At 37.4% G+C, this 23,857-nt stretch overlaps 1 protein-coding gene across 1 annotated transcript; it reads right to left on the minus strand.

The window, feature by feature from the left end:
- Positions 1 to 5,454: 5,454 nt before the first annotated feature.
- Positions 5,455 to 23,857, minus strand: LOC306851301 (gap junction delta-2 protein-like). Its single transcript, XM_079387458.1, has 2 exons — positions 22,959 to 23,857; positions 5,455 to 8,791 (listed from the first exon to the last, which is right to left on the minus strand). The coding sequence occupies exons 1-2, from the start codon at positions 23,027 to 23,029 to the stop codon at positions 7,948 to 7,950; spliced, it is 915 nt and encodes a 304-aa protein (XP_079243584.1). The 5' UTR covers positions 23,030 to 23,857; the 3' UTR covers positions 5,455 to 7,947.

The raw sequence follows: 23,857 nt of genomic DNA on the forward strand, positions 1-23,857 counted from the left end.
TTTAAAGTTGTCCAAATGAAGTTCTTAGCAATGCATATTACTAATCAAAAAATAAGTTTTGATATATTTATAGTAGGAAAGTTACAAAATATCTTCATGGAACATGATCTTTACTTAATGTCCTAATGGTTTTTGGCATAAAATAAAAATCAATAATTTTTTGACCCACACAGTGTTGTTGGCTATTGCTACAAATATACCCCAGCTACTTAAGACTGGTTTTGTGCTCCAGGGTCACATATAATACTCAACAAACAACACATATGGGAACTTTTTAAATATTTTTCAATATAAGGTTTAACAAGCTGTTTAGTAAAAAAAAAAGATTTTTCAAACTATTCATTTTTATGTCAGGTTTTACATATTCTCTGCATATAGGAGAAAGCATTTTAACATGATAATAAAATACACACTTTGCACTTTTTTAGTCTCTCTCTTCTCTTCAGTCTTCAGTAGAGTGCAAACCTCTTTCCTCTTCATCTATAATCTATCATCTATTAGTCCTGAAAATATGAGCAGTCAGGCAAAGCCTGCAACCTTGACCCCAGCAGAGAGCTGTTCTGCCGAATGAAGCAATTTCTCTTGCTCACGGGTTTGTCAAATAGAGGTCATTAGTATCTGAAAGCAGAGTGCATGTACATGTCATTACTGAACTCATAATAATTTCACTGCTCCACATACACAATTTATTGACAGCTGTGCCACGATACGAGAGGAGCATGCTTTACATAGCACATCAGTGCTCATGTTGGCTTTTGAAATGATAATCTGAACTTCCAAGTGGTTTCTCAGTGTTTCAAATATATAATTATGGTCATTAATAACGATACTAATCAAAGGTGATTATAGTGACATTTACTTTCACTGTGGGAGATCAGATGATGTATGCGGCTGCAGGTGGTGATGCTAACGATTATGACGGCGTGTGTCGGCGGAGTTTGCCGTGATCTCTGCTCGAACTCTTAGGAAGTGATGCTCTCTCTCACCCATCTGTCCGCACAATAATCCCTGTAGCGCTTAGTGATATTACTGCCTGGCTTATCGCCGTGGCAACAGGCCCTCAATCCCAGCTCACAACCACGTGACTGTGGGCAGTAGAAGGGGGTTGACATGAAACACACAGACATGTATAATAAAATAAAAAGGACACTGACTATCTTATGTCACATATGCACAATGACTCACATGATGCTTGATGCTTCAAATTAACCACCAAATGTGGAAGAAAATGCTCTTGCAGGAAAGCTAATTCAACTAATAGAGATGCCTATCAACTTCAATCTTTAATTCATGAGAGTTCATTAGCCTTTCTGTTATAATTACCATTCCTGCTATGACCGCTGCTATTAGAAAGCCGTTGTGCTCTTCTGTTGCTCTACTGTGGGAACTGCATGAACTCATTAATGCAGCCATTAAGCCGTTGGAAACTACAACTTTTCCAGATATTATAGTAGTTATAATTACTCATATGTGATTAGGTTATGCAGTTTAGCACACGGCTGATTACTTGTGAACAACATACAGCTGGATCCAAGTCTGAAACTACTAGTGAAAATTCTTCTGTTTTGTTATCTTATGAGCATGGACATACATTTGAAAATGTGTGAGTGTTTAGTTTGTACTCTTTGTCCTTTAATGACAGCAATATTTGAGCTGGCATGGACTTCACAAATTTGTGCTAAACCTGATGATCCATGTTATCCCAGCATTATCTGGGAATGTTACAAAGAGCATCTTCTGTAAAAAAAATAAAAAAATGTATTTTACATAATATCATTTGTTCTCAGATTTGTTGGAGCCAACTGTCACATTTACATGTATTTATTTCCTGATTTTGGCTTTCCTGAATATACAGTATGGTATCATATTTAGTCTGTTCCTCATTCACATTCAGGAAATGCATGCACTGTAGATGAACTTTATTAAATAAATATCAAATAACATTCTGCTGCTCAAACAACCAAACATGTTCTGCAGTAGCTTAATCAATTTATCTGGTAAACTGAAGAATTCTTTAGTTCATACATTAGTTTTTCTCAAAGCCTGGCAGCTGGACTTAATGGACTGGCATGCTTGATGCCAGAAATTTAACCATGATGGAATCTCATAGATTTGGTAAACTCTCTATAGGCAGAAACTATGCCACACTAATAACACTCTGCATAGAAGATAGAAGAGTGATTTGAGCTAATGGTACAATAGTCTAATAGTAAACACAAATACTGGGCAAAACAATCCATTCCCTATAGATAAACCAATCTAAACTGGTTTTCTTATCATTTAAGGTGATTTTCCAGCCTGACCGAACCAGTGCTCAGCTATGAACATGTCAAGATTCAGTCTGCATCAAATATCCATGCAAACATTTGAACCGATACACACAAATACACAGGACACAGACAAATCACTGAGTTCATTCAAGGTGTTTAATTAAGTAATTGTTCACAATCCACAAGTCAGAAACATATAGAAAGAAAACCTTCAAATAAGGTCAGTTACAAAATAAAAATCTGTTGTGTCCCAAACAACAGATTTCCTTACAGAAATTATAGAAACAAATAAGAATCGTTCATTTGGATTCAATTTTGCAAAAACTACAAAAGAGATCAAAACAGGGCTAAGAGATACGGTGGCATTTGTGGATTTGACAATCGATGTACAGCTGTCAGTAAAATCTGTATAGCTATTACTTATGCATTTTAGCAGCACCTGTTTGATCTTTCAGGAACATCACATTTTGCACATTGAGTTGAACAAAATTGTGCGTTGACCTTTGCCTATCATTTCCACACACAAAGTAAGACAAAATGAAATGAAAAAAGAAAATCTGATTTAAAAGAAGATAATTTAACAAATCCTATTCTGTGCACACAATCTAACCCATTTTAATTAGATGAAGTAATCAGATTTGATTTAATCAGATTGATTTCATGGTGGATTAAAGGGTTGCACGTTGCCCTCATAAATATGTATAATCTCTGAAGGACGCGGCTGCAACATTCAGCCACATATAACGCCGTTACCCTTTCCCACATGGCATAGGGTGTGATCGTAATAATATTGCAAGTCTACCTGCTAAATGTGCTTTTCAGAATCTTGTAATAACTGAAGAACTGTTGCTTCATATGGCTAATTGTGATAAACGGTAAAGTTCCTGCAGTTCTCCTGTGATAATGTTTCGCTCCCTGGTTAGCAGAATGGGTCCTGATTTCTCATGCTATTTTCTCTGTGTATAAACATTGGTTTTTAGAATTGGTGCCTTTGCACAGATCCTGAATAATAGCGGCGTGTGTTGATGCGATTTGTCCTGTGATGGTGCAGGTACGAGGGATGAATGACTCATCTGCCCTTTTGCCTTTGCCAAGTGCTAATCCAGAGTTTATATGGCCGTGTAAGCAGCTGGGAGTGATTAGGTAGCGGCGACTCTTCTTATTCCTGAGAGATTAGTACGGTTTGTGCGGCGGGTGTCAAACACCCCTGGCAGCACACGTGGAGTTGTAATTGGTCAAAGTTCCACCCCAGACCCACCAGTTTTATAATGCCGTTTTATAAAGAGAAAGGGAAAGCCTATTTGTGAATTAAAACTTAAGATGTCGTCTTATGAGCAGTTTGGAACTACAACACGGTTATTAAGCAAAGGACAACAGACTAAAACGGCATCATCTCATTTAACTGTCCTTGCTGAAATAAAGGCTTGATCATGAGCCAGAGCTCTAGAGGAAAACCTGAGCTGGCAATGGAAAAGTGTGGTTGGGACACGGCCGTTGGTGACTGTGGGCGCCATGATTTCTGGCAGAAGAGCATTCTGGGACATGTGATGATCATTGAAAAAGGATTAACGTGAGATTAGAACGATTGTTTTTCCTGAGCTAACGGGGAATGAACTTGCCTCTGTTGTATTCATATGTAAATCTGTGTAGCGCGATTGCTGTAAAAATCTTTTGGCACTGCCAGGAGAGACTCGTTAGACTGATGTTTGAGCGTTATTCTGATTATTTTCAAGGTATACTTGTCTGAAAACATGTTTGTAAAAGATTGTTATCAAATAATTTACAATTTATCAGTAGTTTGTTTGCTTTTCAACTCTATAAAACATGGGCAAACTTTCAACTGGCTTTTTCAAAGATGCTGTACATTGAATAATAATTGTAGAAACACTTAGAACATGTCATTTTTAAAAAATCTGTCACCTGAGACAGCTTTTATTTCTTTCATGTGCACTGGCCCGCTATATTTTCTGGGTGTTTAATTACATTATGACTTTTTGAAATATCAGCAGTTAAAGTCTTCATCTCACATTTAAGATGATGATCAGTGGCAGTAGATTAACGTCATACCGTCAATTAAACACTTACACATCAATTATGTCTCAAAAAACACTTTTTGTGAAACAGTTATTTTCTACAAAATAGTCTGGCAGTGACTACAGGATGTGTGTAATCATAAAAATACTTTTTGACCCTCATGTCAAAAGTTTGTGCTGAAAATCAAGTGTTGCATATGTTTGTGACAAGATTGTAGTCTGCGTAGTTTAAAATACCTGCTATAGTCTTATAATTTAGTTTTGGCCCATTAATGCCTGAAATATTTACCATTTTACCTAGTTTTCTAATCTAACCATGACATTTACTTGTCCCTGCTTTTCTGTTTCATAAAATAAAAGAACAAAAACATGCTTTCCATATCAGTTACACATGCTTTACAGTAATTGAACAACCCATTCACCGAAACCCAATTAGTTAAGTTGCATATAACAAAACTTTGGCAAGTAAAGCCACATTTTTCACTTCAAACCCTAGTTCTGGTCTTAAAATACCCCCTGCTGTGTCCCTCATATTACAGCACTGTAAAAAAGAGTAACACATATAAACATAATTCACAAGCTGGAATAAATAAAAAGAAGAAACAAAATCTGACATTGTTCTTTTTGTCTAGTATTAAAACTCTGATATAGGTTTTATAAAAATAGGCTGAGGAGAAGAGTGGATTAAGCACATGAAGAAGTTCTCACTTGGGGAAGCAATCTTCATAATCTCTGAACTGCACTTGTAAAAGATGCCCTTTAATGCTGCATAGTTACAGAGGTTATGATTTTGGCAGAGTTACTGTTTTCGTAGATCAGAGTAAAAGAACTGGAATTCTCTAACACAGGAGAAGGTACAGTGTAAGAAACAGATATGCTTGGTCCCAAGTATAGGGTGCATTTCATTTCTACCCCACAAAATAATGACTATAGTCCCTTATAATTTACATGTTAAACTGGTCCCGACTATTAGATCTGCAGAGGATACAATCAAACCTTTGTGTTAAGAAAGCCTTACTTTCAGCCATTACTATTTATTTGTTCTGATTAAATTAAAAGTGAGTCTTGTTTTCCATTAAACATATCTAAAACCTCTTTAAAACTTAATTTTAATTTTAACCAACATCTTCTTTTTTTTTTCTTATTTTGTTGGCATTTTGTGTTGTTTTACGCAAACCTTGTTAAATTTGCGATATGCTATAACAACACTGTTTAATAAATTGCATTTTAGAGTGTATACACAGGGTTCAAAATGAACGTGTACCAGGCCTAAATATTTATTAATGGCCATGGAATTGTATTTGCATTTAAATGAAAAATAACAGCAGTAGTAGTTTGTATGTCTTTGAATTGCATCACTTTGTTGAGGGTCATATTATTGCAGTACTGTTGCAGTTCCTAATAAACTGGCAAGTAGCTTCGTGTATGTACTTGCCAATCACATTTACCGCTTGATGAGTGTTAATTTTGTACCCTGGGTCTAAATGTAATCATGTTCTGATCTTGGATGAAGTACAGAAAAGTCCACAATTGCTTCAAAGTTTTTACGGATCATTTAAGAGCTGTTTACATTTGCAGTAAAACAAATGTGACATGCGTTGGATGCCTCATAAAGGTGGCCGATTTTATACCTCTCATTCAATTTAGATGTAAACCACAATATCCATCCTCACATGGACTTCTGGCCTGAATCAGAACTGTGGCTAAACCGCACTTCATGTCAAGCTAAACATAAACACACACTTTCTTGTGAAAGACTTTTTTTCTGCAAGAACTGCCAAAGTCAGGACAATTGTGTTGCTATTAAAGGGCCTCTGCAGTTTCCTCTCTTTCTCTCTGTATCTTGTCTGACAGTGTTTTCTGTGTCTGTGGTATGTCAGTCCGTGCTAGTTGCACTGTGTTCTGTCTACACGGGGTTGTTTTATGTGCACGTGCAGAGTGGAGTCAGGGCGGTGTAGGCACAAATACGTTCTTTAGTGGGCCTAGTGCTAAAATTGGCTGAACGACGAATGTTTTTTTGTGTGTGTTCGTTAGAGATGTTACACTCTGCTTTAACCCACACTGTGTAAACAAAGGCACACAGTGGATCCCAGATACATACACGCACATACCTACGCACTTGTCATCGATCTTATTTCGGATGGACCGATTCAAAAGGCTCACTTTCCCACCACTAATGTCCTTCCCAGAGTGAGTTTCTCCTTTTATCCACTCTTCCCATCCCCACAAAGTGCAATGCATACATATATTTGTTCTAAGCTTCTTCTTTTCTTAATAGTAAAGGCATGCCGATTAAACACGTGACGAGAAGAAAAAAGCTAATAAAACACTATAAACCGATCCTTTTTCCTAATAACACACACTGAACATCGATTTTTCATTTCAAAAGTCATTTGACAGATAAAGCTTTGTAAACATGCCTTTGAAAGATACCTTTTATGCTAATGTTTTGATGATAAATTCATCTGATAGAAACATTTGGATACATGAAAACATTTCTTCAATTCTTTTTACGGGTGTCCCCATCAAGCATCTATCATAATACACAAGACTTCCTTTGTTAATCGTGTTCACCAGAAAGACCATGCTGGTTACTTAGTTTTGTTTTTTGCTGGTGCACAGCATGGCTATGCTTCTCCACCAGTTAAACCAGCAATAACCAGCATAAACCAGCCTTGGCCCAGCACGGAGATTCTTTTCAGCAGGGTTGGCTCTCTTTCCCAATAAAGATAAATAATCTAACTTTGCAATAAACGTTTAAATATGTCTTAAATCATATTCTGAAATAAACAGTCATTTAAGTTGATGGCACCAACCTTTGCAGGAAAAAAGTATATAATCTTAAAATGAACAAAAAGGAATCTGCGATTTTCTAAATTCTTTCAACTTTGGTCACATACATACATATAAACACACATTCATGCACCACGAGAAGGTTGAATATTTGACTGGAACACGTAACAGTGGGTGTCTTTTTGGAAGGGCACACTTTGCGAGGAGGTAATAATCCTCTCCTAGTCTTTTACGACAACCAGAGAGAGATTACAAAAGAAGATGCTAATGTTTGTTCGATCAAATGTCAAAGTGAAGGTGCCACTGCTGTAACAATGTTTATATCTCGCCCGTTGTTTGTTTTAGGCCGATGTGCTGCCAGGAGAGCAAACCTAAACAGTACTCTTCTTCTGGCACCATCTCAGCGACAACGGTTGAGGAAAGTGGGAGGTTATTGTCATGCTACGCTCTCCTGCTAACTATCCTTCTTTTTCCTCTTTCCTCAAGATGTGAAAGTGAGAAAAGTGGGAAAACAGACCCAGATTCTTTTATTTCCATTACATTCTGTGTTAGACCTCCATCACCTCCGTGTATCGTACCTTACGCTCTTCACCCTTCCATTGATCCTTGTGTTCGAAACTCAAAAATTGCCTTTTATGCCCTGTCTTCACATGCTGTTCCAGAAGCCTAACATTGTGCAAACTTCCTCAAACATCGTCATATGGCATAAAGAGGGAGGGAGTGGCTTGTGGGAAAGAGGTGTGGCTACGTGGAGCCCCTCCCCCTTTGCCATTATAAACATTTGCACAAGTACCATGACCGCATTCCACTCTGCTCCACTCCTTGTGACTCCATATTTAGGTGAATGTAGATCAGACATAAGCAGACTCGCTGGACTGGGTCCTGCCCAGGTTTGTCGGTTGTGACAGGTGGGCCATGTCCTTTTTGCGGATCTCACAGATGGACTTCCTGCGGGCTTGCACACCTCGAATGGCAGCCTTGATTTTCCTCCAGCCGAGGTGGTTGAGCTCAGCAAGGTTGAGCACGACGCAGAGCCCACTCACTGCAAACATGAACACTAGGAAGACCGTCTTCTCAGTGGGCCGTGATACGTAGCACTCCACCTCCTTCAGGCAGGGGTAGCGGTCACACTCAAAGATGCCGGGGACACTAAAGCCATATAGAAAATACTGTCCCGCCAAGAAGCCTATCTCCAGTGCGTTGCGGAACACGACTTGGATTATGTAAAAGCGAGAGATGCCCTCTTGTCGTCGTACCTTGGAGCTCTTGCTATGCAGGAGGCCTCTTGGAGCATTTGGGATCTCCTTTACTTCTAAGCAATCAGGTTCATCTTTTCCACCACCACTGTCAGAGTGCTGCACCAAAATTCCATTAATGTTGCGTAGTTTGCGGGTACCCTCACGACTGTAGTCCCTCTCCATCATTGGGTAGAGGAAGGAGTAGCGACGGTCACGTTGTTTGGCCGACTGATGCACTGAATAGGTGATGAAGCACAGGCTGGGCGTGCAAACAAGGATGATCTGGAACACCCAGTATCGGATGTGGGAGATGGGGAAGGCCTTGTCGTAGCAGGCCTGGTTGCACCCAGGTTGGAGGGTGTTGCAGATAAACATGGTCTGCTCATCCTCATAGACCGTTTCACCTACGATGGCCACAATCAGGATACGGAATATCACCACAACCGTCAGTAGAATCCTGGTGGAGAGAAAAAGAGGGAATGTGATTTGATGTGCAATATAAACAGGCTCCAAAAAAACATTTCCTCAGTTTCTTCCATTGACATAATTTGTCCCTTATTTAGGCTACCAGCTAATTAGCATTGCAGATGTTCGCATTTGCTGTTCAAATGTGTTTTTCACTTTCAAGACCAACTTTGCACATTTAATTAAGAGCTCTAATTTTGAAACAATTCTGCTCTAATTATAGCTCCTTCTGTGCCGTTAAACTCTGTTAACATGGTAACCTGTATTATTGGTACAATAACCTGTGTCGATGCTAGTCTCTATATTGCTCATTAATTTGGTAGCATGATGGCATTCAAACCTGTTCTCTTCTATTTCCCATAGCAACAGTTTAGATTTTACACCTCAGTTGTCACTGTCGTTAGGGCTATTTCTGTACCAGCGTTTGATTGAGTAAGAGATGGACAGAGCGAGATTACATATGTTTGTAAGGGAAGGCAGGAATAAAACCGATTGAATTTGTGCATCAGTGGGTTTGGACTTACGCTCTACATTTAAGATGATTGCTCTGTAAGACAGCTTTTGTATATGGGCTATTTGCATTTTTTTATTCTAGGTTCTGTAATTGTGCACATTTGGATTGTTTTCTGGAGGGTGGATATGGCATGCATTTTCTTAAAGTCAATCCCCATCCACTTCAACCAAATTTCATAGGCTTGAAAGGTTAGGTTCACACTGTACCCAATTCTGATATGGTTTTCAGGGACTATCCACTCTGTTTTTATGCAAGTAATGTAATCAGATTTATTATTCAGAGAGCCTAGTCAATATCCAGTATATGTAATTTTGTTACCATAGTAATGACTTTAGCATCAACCTGATTCCCAAAAGAGAAAAGAGAGTAGCTGTCGGTGTGGACAGAGGAGAAATTTTGACATCTTGACAACATAAACACCAACATAAGCTCTCACTCTGAGCGAATACAGACACAGTTTAAACACTACTGGGGTTTGCGTATGATAACTTATATTCAGTGTTCTGAATAAAAAAGAAAATCGCTTAAATTCTAAATCTTGAACTGACCATTCAAAGCATTATTAATAAATCTAATGTTGTTCTGATAAAAATAAAACAAAGAGGCATAAAGCAGACCAATTTTAAATAAAATACATCTTTCCAATCATGGCAGCAGTACTTCATGATTAATTAATGTTAGATGATGCATAAACTAACAATGAGTCATACAGTGTTTATTAATATTTGTTAATGAAAATGTAAATGTTCATTGTAAGTTAGGTCATGTTATATAATTTTAACAACTGGAACCTTATTGTATTGAACTGATTATCATTGTGTTCTTCAGAAAATCTTTTACCAGATATTTATTTGTGTCCTCATCCAGAAATGTAGTCGCTTTTCCAATCTCATTAATTTTTAAATCAGAGTCAGCATCACTTGAGCATGCCAGACCTCAGCAGACACAAACACAGTCAGAAAAACTCCTTGTGTTAGAGTACATGACCAGTAATGAACTACCTATGCAAAGGTAAAAACCATAATCAACCATTTGTAGACTACATCTGCTTATCGATTCAATAAAGTGATATATCAGTGATACTGTATATCAGGCAAAGCTAGAGTCTTGATCTTGACTCAAAACCACATCTCATGCATTGAATCGTTTGGAGCTCACTCTCTGATTATACATTATGCATTAGAAAGCACTGGATGAAGTTGCAAATGCATTTTATCATTTGCAAGCAATTGGGGGTCTTTATAATTCATTTCATTATTACTTACATCTGCATGTGGAGTTTGTGAATGTCTCTATTGAAGTATCAAAAGACTAACGTGTAAATACTAAAAGTGCCAGAAATGAGTTGACCAGTTCCAATTGTTTTCCAATTCTGATATGTCTACAGAAATTAAACTGTATAATACTCCCTCTGTAGTATTAACTTTTGTTGTAAATGTTTGAGTGCTGTAAAGTTGTGGTTTTTTTCCCCATTTTAATGGTTTTCTAGGTGCTTTCAAGCTGTTGGTGTCACATCAGGTAAGTGAATAATGTGATTGGAGCCCTCACTTTTGATAGATTTATTCAGCGCGTTCTTGTTCCAGCTGTGAGGTCAAAGAGGCAGCTTTAACCTGCACCCAATCAGCCACAGTGTTTTCGTTTTTCTGGGCCCAGCTTGAGTCTGTGGCTGGACAGGAAGCAAAATCGTACACCACTCTATTGTAAGTTCTTTCCACTAAAACGTTCATGCTTCAAAAAATGTATAAAGACGATTGTAAAAGTAATCAATATGACTTCACTGAGTGTTTTAATCCAAGCTGTCTGAAGAGACAATTTCTTTATATGATGTTTTGGGGGACAGAATTGGACAGAAATCTCTCGAGTTTCATTTAAAATATATTCATTTGTATTTCCAAGATTAATGAAGTGGGGATTGAACTGGCAATAGAGGCCAGGGGAGTGAGGTTTACCTGTACAGTTCATACAATACCATCTGACCTCTGTTACAAATACAACTAGCACCTTTCAATTCCTCCCCTTTAAAGCATCCCACAAGGTCGACCGTCCTGACAGTCTAGAAAGTCAAGCTAGGACTACTGCTTATTTATACTGATTTACTTTTTTCCGTACATTAAACCGTGATTTTTTTTTAACACTGAACACAAAATGATACACTGCTTTAAAATGATGGCTGTTAAGGAAAAACAGGTTTCAAATGGACATCACATGTGTTAGCAATGCTCCATTGCAGGTTTCTCTAACATTTCATCACATGGACATGAAATCCAAACCCACCAAAGATTAAACTGATTTCTTTGGTGACTTTGATAAGGTGTGCAATTCCTTGTTTTATGCTTTTGCAACTCATTGCAAGCACTGTGCACTTTGTAGGAGTGTGTTGTCTTTGTGTGGTTAAGTGTAGGCAGCCAGACTGATCAAAAGAGTCCATGGAATGCTGGGAGAAAGGGAAAAATGTGCAGGGAATTGCACATGTACACAGGCACACACAACACTGACAAATAATATGAAATTTTCGTGAATAAAAACGGCCAATGTGGTAAAAATTTCATCAGAGGATGGATTATATAATAGCTTGCACACGCAAACCCCCCAACCTTTTATCTGTATTAGAGCCAATAGAGGGATTCTTGCATTACGAGTTCTTTAATGCCATCCAATAGCTTTAGATTATGTATTCCCCAACCCCCACCTACTCCTCATTCTTTTCCCTCGTACTTTCTCTTTTTTCATCTTTTTTTTTAATCTCTTTTCATTTTCCTCCCGTCTGGCTCACCTGTTCTGTGTCTCTCATAAGTTTCCTGTTAATCCAAAAACACATTTAGGGGCTATTTTAGTCCCTACAACACTGAAAAAAACAAAAGGGCTAACTTAAAAAAAAAAAAAGGTATTTATGGTTTGGTTCAAACCTTACATTTTAAATTAATATTAATAAAAAATATTTAATGTGAATGAAAAATATTTATTTTTCAAATACTAAAACATTAAAACAGTAAAATTATTCATTACAGAATAAAATTAATTCATTATTGTCATGAATTATATTTAAGGTTTGGTTCACACCTTAAATTCTGATTTAATATTAATCAACGATAATTATTTTTTCAAAGATAAAAAACATTGACACAAAGTGAAAAAGATTACTTATTATATAGACCATAATCATTATATTTTCTTTAGACATAAACCTGTATGTCAATGCAGTACAGTCTAATATTTTTGGGGACTTTATACAATTTAATTTCACCATAAACAAAAGCTAAATTAGCGATAATATTAAAGTAAAATTTTCACTTATGATAAAATTAAAAACATTTTGTCACACTTTAAATTAAGTGCCCTTATCTACTATATACTTACATCAAAAAAGCTATTGAGGTGGGATATGGGTAGGTTTTTATGGTGGGTTAAGGTGTAAGAGATGGGTCAACAGTGTAATCATAAATATAATTACAGAAATTAATAACAGATGTAATTACATGTAGGTATTCTTTAAAATATAAGTACAATGTAAAAACATGTACACAAAGTGCATTGTACCAAATGATTCATTTAAATGTAAGTACATGGTAATTAAGGCCACTTATGCAACATTTTCTTTTATGTAATTCTTTTATGAAAAAAATCTGTTACATTATCAACATGGTAATACAATAAGCCTTATTCACTTGACTAATATTTCTGAATAATACACTGAAAGCACTATTCAGTCTAAATATGTGGAGAAAAGACATGCCACTAGATATCAAGTGTGTCTACCACTAGCCTTTAATGCTACTGACTGACTGTGTGCATGTTTTAGTAGTACGGAGGCGTGAAGGCGCTCAGTCCGTGAGGGAGAGAACCCCCCAAATCTCCCCCCATCAGTGGTACCCACAGCATCACTCTGCCTCCCGCTGCCTGTTACCATGGCAACAACACAGGGCAGAAAGCTGGCGAGAACAAGGGAAAGGGGAGTGAGAGAGTGATTTTCACTTGCTTATGTGATAAGAACCCGCTATATTGAGAAGTCGCAGTCTATTCAGACTCTATTTCGGCTCTAGCAGCATGCTGTTTCACTGCCTCTGATAGCAGCAATTACACTGGCATGCTGATGACTCTGATTAAGACAACATAAAGGAGCTAAGAGGCACAAAGAAGCAGGATGTTTTGACATGCATTCTTCCTAACGCAACAAACCATTACATCGTTCAGTTTCACACAGTTCTTTCTGTTCCTGCTGCTTCAGAAAAAAAAGGAGAGGAAAGAAGGAAAAATGGAGAAGATAAGGGAAAAGACGGTCTCTCCTTTTGTAATTTTAATGGCTGAATCAATGAAATCTGAAAGCTCGTGTTCCAGCGCAGTTCTAGCTTGTGGCATTTTCAGCTAAGCTGTGGACTGTGACTGGAATCTTTTTTTTTTTTTTTTTCATGAATAGCTTACCATTGCTTAAATTACTGCATTAATTAATTGTCTTAACTGTTTAATATTCCTTTTTGATTTTTCATCTTGCTCCCAATTCTCTGAGGCCATAATAACATTATGCATTCATACATTTGTATATGCGTTATCTATGGGTGTATAAATGCATTTTATACATGGCTTGGAGGATTGGGAACTGAATTATTTCAAAAATGCTTTTCAGTACAAATTACTACTTGTTTACTAAAATGTAATCAGTAACATACTACAAATACAACAACATGGATTGGATTTGCCACATGTATGTCAACTAGATGCCTTCTGAACACACAATGTTAACATTCAAATTGTACTGTTTTATCTCAGAAATAGCAAATAATTGCAGCATTTTCAGTCATTGTGATCTGCATAGACAAACGTAGCAACAGTTTGAGCAAGACTGGGGTGTTGTGGTGTTAAAGACACTATGTGCTGAAGGCTAAAGGCCTCCTCAGAAAGTTCACTGTCATGGACCAATCAGCTGTTAACTTGAGGCAATAAGCAAAATATTTTAACAAAACAATTGTTCCAAAAAGTCGTTTCAATTTAAAATAATTTGTTACCCCACTGACTTAAAATGTTTAGTTTAGTCAACTTGCAAAAGGCATCAAAATATTTATTAACAACGATGTTTCGGTCGCATGACCTTCATCGGGAATTTTTGGAATCATCTGGAAAAAATTCCTGAAACGTCGTTGTTAATAAATATTTTGAAACCTTTTGCATAGATAGTGTGCTCAGTAATTGAAGTTACTCAATGTTAATTTAAGGGACAACTGGAATATTTTAGTTGTAAAAGCTAAAAATTTAAGTCAGCGGGGTAACAAATTATTTTAAGATGAAACAATTTTTTTACAGTGTATGTACAAAATGTATGTATATGAGTGGAATAGTCGACTTCAGTGAATTATGAAAATGAATGCAGTAGTTTTTAGTAATTATAATGGTGCATTGTAAAATATGCTCTGAGTATTTCTTGGACCTTTCATATTATTTTAGGCGTGAATAAAGCAGCAGTGAGACAGACCTATATCACGATTTCTAGCTGTCTCACATTATATTCTGTTAATGTAATGCTAATCAAATTATCCGATCTCAAATTAATTATGCATTTTGTTTTAATATAATACATCAAATTAAAAAAAAAAGAAAGTTAAAAACTGATTCAGGAACCTGTTTCATTGCTATTTTATTGTGTAAAAGAGAAATATATAAATAAAACTGATAAATCTTTTTTAAGAATCAGTTCTCTCTATTAACTAGCATGCACATTATTGGCTGTTTATTAGTAATTATAAAGCACTTATTAATGCCTTATTCTGCATGATCATATTTTAGACCCCTTATCCAATACCTAAACTTAACAAATAACTCACTAACTATTAATAAGCAGCAAATTAGGAGTTTGTTGAGGCAAAAGTCATAGTTAATAGTTAGATACTAGTGAGAGATTACCTTAAAGTAAAGTGTGACCGAAAATTTAATTGTAAATGAAGGAATGCATTTTTGCACAAAGCCTTGCTTATCTTCACACCCCATCCTGCAAACAATCACTCTAAACTCTATATAATACTGTAATGAAATTTTGCCTCACGTAACCAAAATTCTTCAAAATCACATTAAAATGTGACGTTTTTATATCTCTTTTGTGAGACTGAGCTGTTCGGTACCATGGTTATACTATCACTACAGTATTTTTGAACGGGACTTCCTTTCACAAACCCAGCAGAGACTCACATGCCCTTATATAGAGAGACAGAGGATGGCTAGGCTCCATATCTCTCCTCTCTCAGCAGAAGGACAGAGGAGAAAGAGAGGAGAGGAAGGTCTCTACGCAAGGGTTTGTGCCAGGACGACCATCCGTTTACCCGCACTGACGTCCAGAATCCTGCGTGACACACATGCACACACGCAGCCACGAGTCAGCAACAGGAAGTGACCACTGAGTGTCCTGGGTCAATTTTTATCTTGTACTCAAAAAGATTTGCGTTTGCTTTTACTGAGCGATCACAGAAAGCTTTTACAGCTCTTTTATATGCATTTAGGTGAAGCGTCAATGAGTACATTTGGCGGTGATGTATGTACATTGCATAACCTGGATTCTGCCAAGGTTTGCAATGTTTTTCTTCTCAACCTTTATTGTTTTAATTCTGCTGGTCTGAAAAACTGCATCCCTTAGGATTATACTGTTATGCTTATGTATGCTCCTTTGTGTGTCACTGAGCGGAATTATACAGGGTTTACGCACATCTTACGCACTCATCTCTCACTGTAAAGTCACATCCTCCCTAGACTCTGGCTGTGTTGAAAGATATGGGATATGTGTACTTGATATCTCTGACTTCCGACTGAATGACTAAATGCACTCCCCTGCCCAACACTTGGATGATGATGTACAAGAAAATTAAATAACAGTGCAACTGTTAGCTTTGCAGACATGTAATGTCTACAGCTAAATTGAAGGGAATAAACCATGCTACAATTATCTAATGTGTACAACTCAACTGGTGCAATTTATTTGCTTAAAAGTGCATCTCCTTGGGTGAGCCATGTACATCTGCATTTCAGCATAGTTGGTGGTTTACATTTTCTGACAGAGTTTACAGTACGCTTTTAAGAGGTCCCTAGGTGCAAATTCCAACTTTCCAAGGCCTTATCCACACTAATACGTTTTCGTTTGAAAATGCATCCTTTTCTCTCCATTTTGGCCTTCCATTCACACTAAGACAACGCTTTTTTCTCAAGGAAAATTTAGCTTTTTGAAAAACGCTCTCCAAAGTGGATACATTTTTCGCATTGTGGACTATAAAACAGAGGCTTTTGAAAAAGATTGTACCACATTTTGTACCAATAGATATCTTGTGTTATACTGCTATTGTGAATGGTGAGAGATTTTCCTAAAGAAAATAATCCTGCCAGAAGAATAGCATGAAAACCTGTATTGTATCAGTGAGCTTTTTTGAGGCTTTACGCATGCGCAGTAAAGCGAATTTAACGTTTTCTGACATATCAGTGTGGATGAGAAACTTTTGGAAAAGGCTTGAAAACGCTAGTGTGGATGGAGAGCGTTTTCAAATGTATCTGTATTAATGTAGACGTAGCCCAAGTTGAATGCAATACACAGTATCTGTCTATAATGAAAGGAGATGGATTTGTCAACATCTAATGAAGCTAACACCAGTTCGAGAGTTCAGTTCTAATATTGATCCTAGTAGGGAAGGTTAGGGTAGCTATAAGGATACTATTTTTGCTTCTCAAGACATAGACCTGCTTCCTGCTTATACTTTTATTTTAGAAACATCTGAATGAAGTGCTAAATATATTATTGGGTGCATTGGATTGTTGCTATGGAGAAATATTTATGCCAACCCTCCTACATGTTTGCCACATATGTGAATGTGTAAGTGTGTGTGTGTGTGCATACTCATTAAATTACGTATATAATGCAACAGGAGGCTGATGTGCCCCTGAAAGAACGCTTGTCTCACTAATATGATGGTAAATGGCGACATACTGTTGGGACAGACGCCTCTGTTCGTGTGTGTGTGCGATGGATGATGAATGTGTGTGTTTGGTATCTAATATTTGTTTTCATTTTGTGTGAAAGAAGTTACATGAAGATTTTGCTTGTGGTGTTGTACGGTCAGTGTGTGTTTGTGAGTGTAATGGTTAGTGGTCTGTAAAGTATGTCCCTTTTACAGAGTTGTTTCGCCTCGGTCTTGAGAGATGTACTCACAGTATCAGCTCTAAACCTCGTTTTGTGTTATATTGGTTCTGACAACCATCATGTGCTTCTCCTGTCCTCAAAGGACCTTCTTTCTCTTGTTATTTCATCTTCCATGAGCAGCTTGAGGTTTTGATGCGGTTCAGAGCGATAAGACACTGATTTATGCTTTATTTGTTCAGGAGAGGCAGTTAGATGTCATCCCAGATCCCATAATTCTTTGCGGCAAACTGCCACACACCTCAACTTCAAAATCTGACTGTAAAAATGATATTGTCTTCTTTGTTATGACTGTGTTGGCAGAATATCTGTGATTTATTTCCCTTGAAGACATTTGCTAGGTGATGTTCTACCATGCACCATAAAGCTTTACACTTTGAACGCAGCACAGTAGCACCTTCTGAAGTGGTATGTTTTTTTAGAGGAACAATCCCCTTTAAATGCAACCGTTTCAGGTTTATGGATTTCAAAGCCACATCAAATCCTTTTTTGTTACTGAGAAGAGGCAGAGGTGGCATATTTTTGTAAATTATTTTTCAATTTAACTCTGCAATGTAAAGACGGCATATGAATACGTTTATTATTAATTAAATGTACAGTATTTAAATCTCATTCGCACATATTCAAAGTTAGAGTTTGGTTTTGAGGTACATGAAAACCAATGGCATTGACAACAAATGGCTTAATTTGAAATGGAAAGAACAGTTCAATCAAAAATCATCATTTATTCACCCTCATGTATTATAAAACATAAAAGAAGATATTTAGAGAAAGGTAAATGATCACCAAAACTGTCACCTACATTCTTCAGATTATCTTCTTTTGTGTTCAGCAGAAAGTCATACGGGGTGAGTAAATGATGACCGAATTTTCATTTTTGGGTGAACTATCCTTTTAAGAAAGAACGTCTTATAGATTTGGAACAAGCAATGATATTGTGACAGAATTTTCAGTTTATGGGGTAAACTATATTTTAACAGCTTGAGCTTTTACATTCAGATACTTCTATATCCACTAGAGTAATTTTTCTCTTTTTCTTTTGTGGTAAATGCCTCTCATTTTACTCTATCCTCTGAATTACTAATCACGCTTTGGCATAACGTCTGTCTTCGCTGTGTATAATCTTTCTGTAACAGAGATTGAAGATGATTGTGTCTACAGTATACATTTGTAGTGTGTAATCTGAATAAAATCTGTGTTGATGTTGAGTGGCAAACGGATTGATGATTTGGAAATGTGTGTCACAACACATCTCCTTCGAGGCTTCATGTTATTTCTTTGCACAGAATCAAATGCATAACCAATATAATCCAAGGGCTAAAGGGACAAAGAGATGAAAACATGGATGGAGGGCTAAGAGAGATTAGAAAAGCAGGATGGATAACAGCCAACAGCCTGTGGTTCAGGAAGTCTCAGTGTGAGTCAAGTCACGCACAAGTGAATAGAGCTGTAATGAATCTGTAAATGGATGTTTAAATATGTATAGAAATGATATGGTACAAATAGATGACTAAGCAGCCAAATATGACTGGATGGTGTGATGGACATGCGGAATGGAACGTCAAATCCACTGTGATTAAGGTATCAGTCTCTAAAAATACACACGGATACACATCGAGAAGCACACATGATACCCAGAAATCTGTGCAGCTATAAATACCTTATTCAAAAGTGAGCATCCCTCTGCCAGACTCACTCTGTAGTGCAGAACAATTGAAGTGAGGGGATGTGGCGGGTAGGGTTTCGGGGCATTGCTGTCTCATATTTTGTGATCCCTTCCCTTTATGATGGGATTCAGTTGCTTTTGTTGGGAATGACTCTACAGTAGTGCCTCCTTCAATTTGCCCTATATGCATGTTCAGTCACCTCACCACTGACTAAAATTAAATTACAATATTATAAATATATAATCTAAAGAACAGTAGTGACAGCAGTTATCATGAAACTTACCAATTCGTACATAAGTGCGCCATGTATATGAACCATTTACTCCATATATATTAAATTAGGGCTGCAACTAATAATGCTTGTTTAATTTATTAAAAACAAAACAAAAAAACCCACACTCTAAAATTTGATTTGAATGACACTAATGCAGAATCTACGTATGATGGATTTACACTCTAAAAAGGAAACTTTGCAGTTCTTGCCATACAGGGCTATTTCTACTGGGTTTGGCTCTTAAAAAATCACATTTATTAGTGTAATATAATGTGGCCATATTATTTAATTCCCATTTGAATAATATTTTTCACTTGAATTAAATGTTAAATTAGATGTCACAGCGTAAAATGCATTTTTACATAATCTGACAAAGCATTTCTTACACTGTATCCATAAATATTCACCGTGAACTGTAACAGCACTGCCAACTGTCTGCTGCACATCTTACGTTTGTCTATTTCAAGACATCCTTTGCTGAATAATAGCTTGTAAATGATTCAGCTGTTTAGAACAAATACCAGTTGCCCACATCCCCAACTCCATTCCCTAAATGAGAATTTAATTGAAAACTGCCTCCAATAAACTTTGAAGTACTGCTAAATAAATGATCAGTTAATTATGAGAGGATTTATTAGGTAATTATATTAGCTCAAACGCTATAAATATGTCAGAAGCACTTGGAATTACATGAACTTGAATTGGATTTGTACATTTTTTTAAAAACGTAAATATATATTTGTAGCAAACCAAGGTATCAGCCTGATGTGTGTAATATTTTCAATAATATGCTGTACCCAACATGCCTCACTGAAGTATGTAAAACATGCATGGTCTTTTGTTGCATGAAGAATTCTGTGCTCTCATCTTCTACAAGATGAACAAAATCAGTTTCAGATTAAATGAATCTTAAACTTTGTAGATTTACCAATTAAAAAAAAAAGTTTTGAATCTAACCTACTTCATTTATTAGAAATTTCAATCGGGGGCAGTGCTTGACCATGCAAAATTCTCATGCAATGTCTCATTGGCTCATTGGAAATATGTGCCTCTGCCTACATTTCTGCAAAATTAAAAAACATACCTATACATACAAATCGTTCCAATTACACTGCAGTAAAACTCAGTCCTTTTCACACAAAGCATAATTTACAGGGCCAGAGTTTTGATTAAGAAAGCCTAATTCTCATACCATTCCATGCACAATATTATTTCATGACTTCAAAGCAATTTTAACATGCTGAGAAATTTTAAAGTCATTATGGGAAAAAACACACCTTCAGGTCTCCTACTATATTCTGGTCTCTAAATATGTCTCGGATTCCTCAAGTGGAAGCCAAATGGTTTTTCACCCGTTTTATCATCCTATGGCTAAACATCAGAAGTCTGAACACTAACAAAATGTAAAAGTACAGGTATCATTCATGTTCGTAGCACAAAAGAAAGAGCCTTGCGATGAAACACTAAGGATATTTCTGTGGCAACCGCGCTCCATAATTACACAAATTCATTAACCTCCTTGTAACAGCTCACATCAGAAAACTACCCACATCACCTCAGTAATGCCAAACATAATGAATGAAACAGTCCCTTGAGACTAAGGCATACTCTGTCAGGCGTAGTGTAATTCACCATTGGCTGCCAAGCAGCCTGTGCTCACTGAAGTGTGAGTGTGGGGGCAGTGAATGGTGAATGAGATCTGATCAGGGTAATCATTCATATTCAGCCTAATGGCACATCTATGCAAGTGTCGCTCAATGTCTGGCCAGCCAAATTGATGCCAGAGCTGACAATAGAAATGCATGGCAAATGCCAATCTCCGACCATTTGGTCTCGTAAAATCGACAAATTCAAGCATCTGTTGCCATAGAATCAATGTGTATTCTGGGGTCTAGTGTAGCAATGAACCAGACCCTGCTGGACGAGGAAGAGTTGTCCATTACATCATAGCTTTGGATGGTCATGACCTATGATGATCATATGATAAATGGCGTACTGTCAGTAGACGAGTCACAAAAACCTGAATGCTAAGCATCGATAGATGGCTGTTTGGATGTCTAATACCATTTCACACCCAATGTCTCCTGGCTGACTGCCTTAATTTACACTGCTTGACAATGTTTGCCTTCAAGATAATTTCATATGACAGGCTGAAACTAATTAGTGTGTTTTTTAGAAAACTGCATTAGAGATTTAAGTACAGGGCACTGCGGACAAAACGCTGCACACAGAAAAATGACACCTCAAAAAATGTCAGATAAAACCACAATTAGCTTTAATAAGCATCAAACAATACATCTTTTAAAAACAGATGCAATGTTTTTTTTTTTAGCTAAATCTGGCAGGATATTTGTGTCCAAAATACAAATGAAGAAGAGAATGTGAGGGGCTAAACTGGAAGAAAAAACAGCATCACCCAAGCAGGCGATGTCACTTGAGGTCTCACGAGCTTCAGTGGTTCAAACACTGGATCTACTGAAGCTTGAGATTGACCAATAGGCACTCACGGTGCCCGCAGGATTAACTAAAAGCTCAGCCGCGAGGTCATTCTCTCTCCACCATAAGCCACCATTATGGACCAATAACGCCATACAGTAGTGGTTCTTAATCCTGGTCCTGGGGACCCACAGAACTGCACATTTTGTATGTCTAATGCACCTGAATTGAATCGTCAGCTCATTAGTAGAAAGCTTTATGGACCAAGCTTGGTGTGTCAGATAAGAAAGACAAAATGTGCAGTACTGTGGTCCCCAGAAACAGGATTAACCACTAGATAGAAATTTTTGTTATCCACCAATACATGCCATTTCTTCTTGTATTTTTTTTTTTTTTTTGCATTTGAATCAATATGTAGTTTTGATTATTAACTTGAATCTAATACTTTTGTTCAATCAAACAGTCTCTGTGATGCCAGTTTTATCATTTGCCAAGTGAAAATAATTTATATGGCACATTGCTTAGCACATTACTTTAGTAGTAATTACTGTTTAATTGCTACTTATTAAGCCACATGGTTTGACGTATCATTCATGTCCAGGTTTCAACAACCTGATCTCACGGAAAACGTGTCTGTTTTACAAAATGGTGATTTCATATGAATTTGTACAATGTGAATTTTATGAAAACATACAATTTTTTTGAAAAAAAGCATGAAGGTCCGGTCCACCCGTAACCCCACCCCTAAATGAAACCGCAATGAAACAAATGTACAAATGAAATCATACAATTCACACAAATTAGTCACCAATTTGCAAAAATTTTACAATTGTTACAAACTGCCATGACATTGTTTGGGTTTAAAACATTCTATCCCTAACTAAGGCAGACACTGAAACTGACATTCTGGGCTGCGCAAACAAACAGAGTAACAGTGTTTACACTTTTCAGACATTCTTAATTGTAGTTGTCTCTACACATTAAACCGGGAGAGGAGAACGTATTTAACATGAAAAAATCAATTATAAGAACCCGATCAAAGGTCGCAGTTAATTATTACTTTGAGAGAACTGAAACAGATCATTGCATTGATTTCGCATTTCTTACCTTCCAATCATTGTAGAGTGCTGCTGCACAGCGGCCTCCAGGAGGCGCTCTAAAATGGTCCATTCTCCCATGGCTGGGTGCTGAAGACATCAAGGGATCACTGGACACTATAATGGACCCCCACCGATCCTTCACATAGACCTACGAAGAAACTCTACCTTCTTCGTGGCTTTACCCTTTGAGGTAGTCAGCAGCAACAGAGATGCTTTGGTCCTACAAATAGTTCCGGTGATGGCTCAAGAAGACATGTGCACCCATGGTTTTGCCTTATTTGCCTTCAACAGTCTCTGTTTATTGGTTTGCTTTCCCTCGTTGGGTCTGAAGTACTCAGACGGCAGTTATCGTAGAGCTGTGCTTGTCCCTGAATGCCCTGGCATCCTCAAGTGCTTCAGCTATCTTTCCCTTTTTCCTCAAGCAACTCTCCAGCTGCACGGTTTTCTCATCTAAACACACACACTCATGAACAAGCTGCACCTAGCCCTTTTGTTCACCAATAAACACACACTCTCTAACACACACACACAATCGCCCCCGTCTTGATCTCTCATAATCCACCAAGCACGTTTTCCAGGCAGTACTGGTAGCACAATCAGACCCGCTCACGCAAACACACTCCACGCTGTGATTTAAGCACCGCCAGTTGCACATCACAAACACATTTGGACAAATCAGTCAGTTTCCACACTTCCTCTCTGCTTCCTCACTGTTGCTTCCTAATGACTCTTTCTAGCCTTGGCTGGATTCTCTTGTTTAGTCCTCCACCAGCTCAGCTTCAGTGCCTTTCCTGCATTTTTGCATTCCCACTGTCAGTTTTCTATTTCCCAGCTCACTCGCTCGCTCTGCCTCCCTCTGCCCCTGCTGTCACTATGAGCCTCTGTCTTGCCACACTCTCATTTTCT

This window comes from Barbus barbus (genome assembly GCF_936440315.1).
Source record: "Barbus barbus genome assembly, chromosome: 31".
NCBI lineage: Eukaryota > Metazoa > Chordata > Actinopteri > Cypriniformes > Cyprinidae > Barbus > Barbus barbus.

Coding starts and splice junctions, on each gene's coding strand:
- LOC306851301 (XM_079387458.1), bottom strand. CDS start 23,029: ATGGGAGAATGGACCATTTTAGAGCGCCTCCTGGAGGCCGCTGTGCAG. Junction 8,792..22,958: donor CACTCTACAATGATTGGAAG/GTAAGAAATGCG, acceptor TCTCTCCACCAG/GATTCTACTGACGGTTGTGG.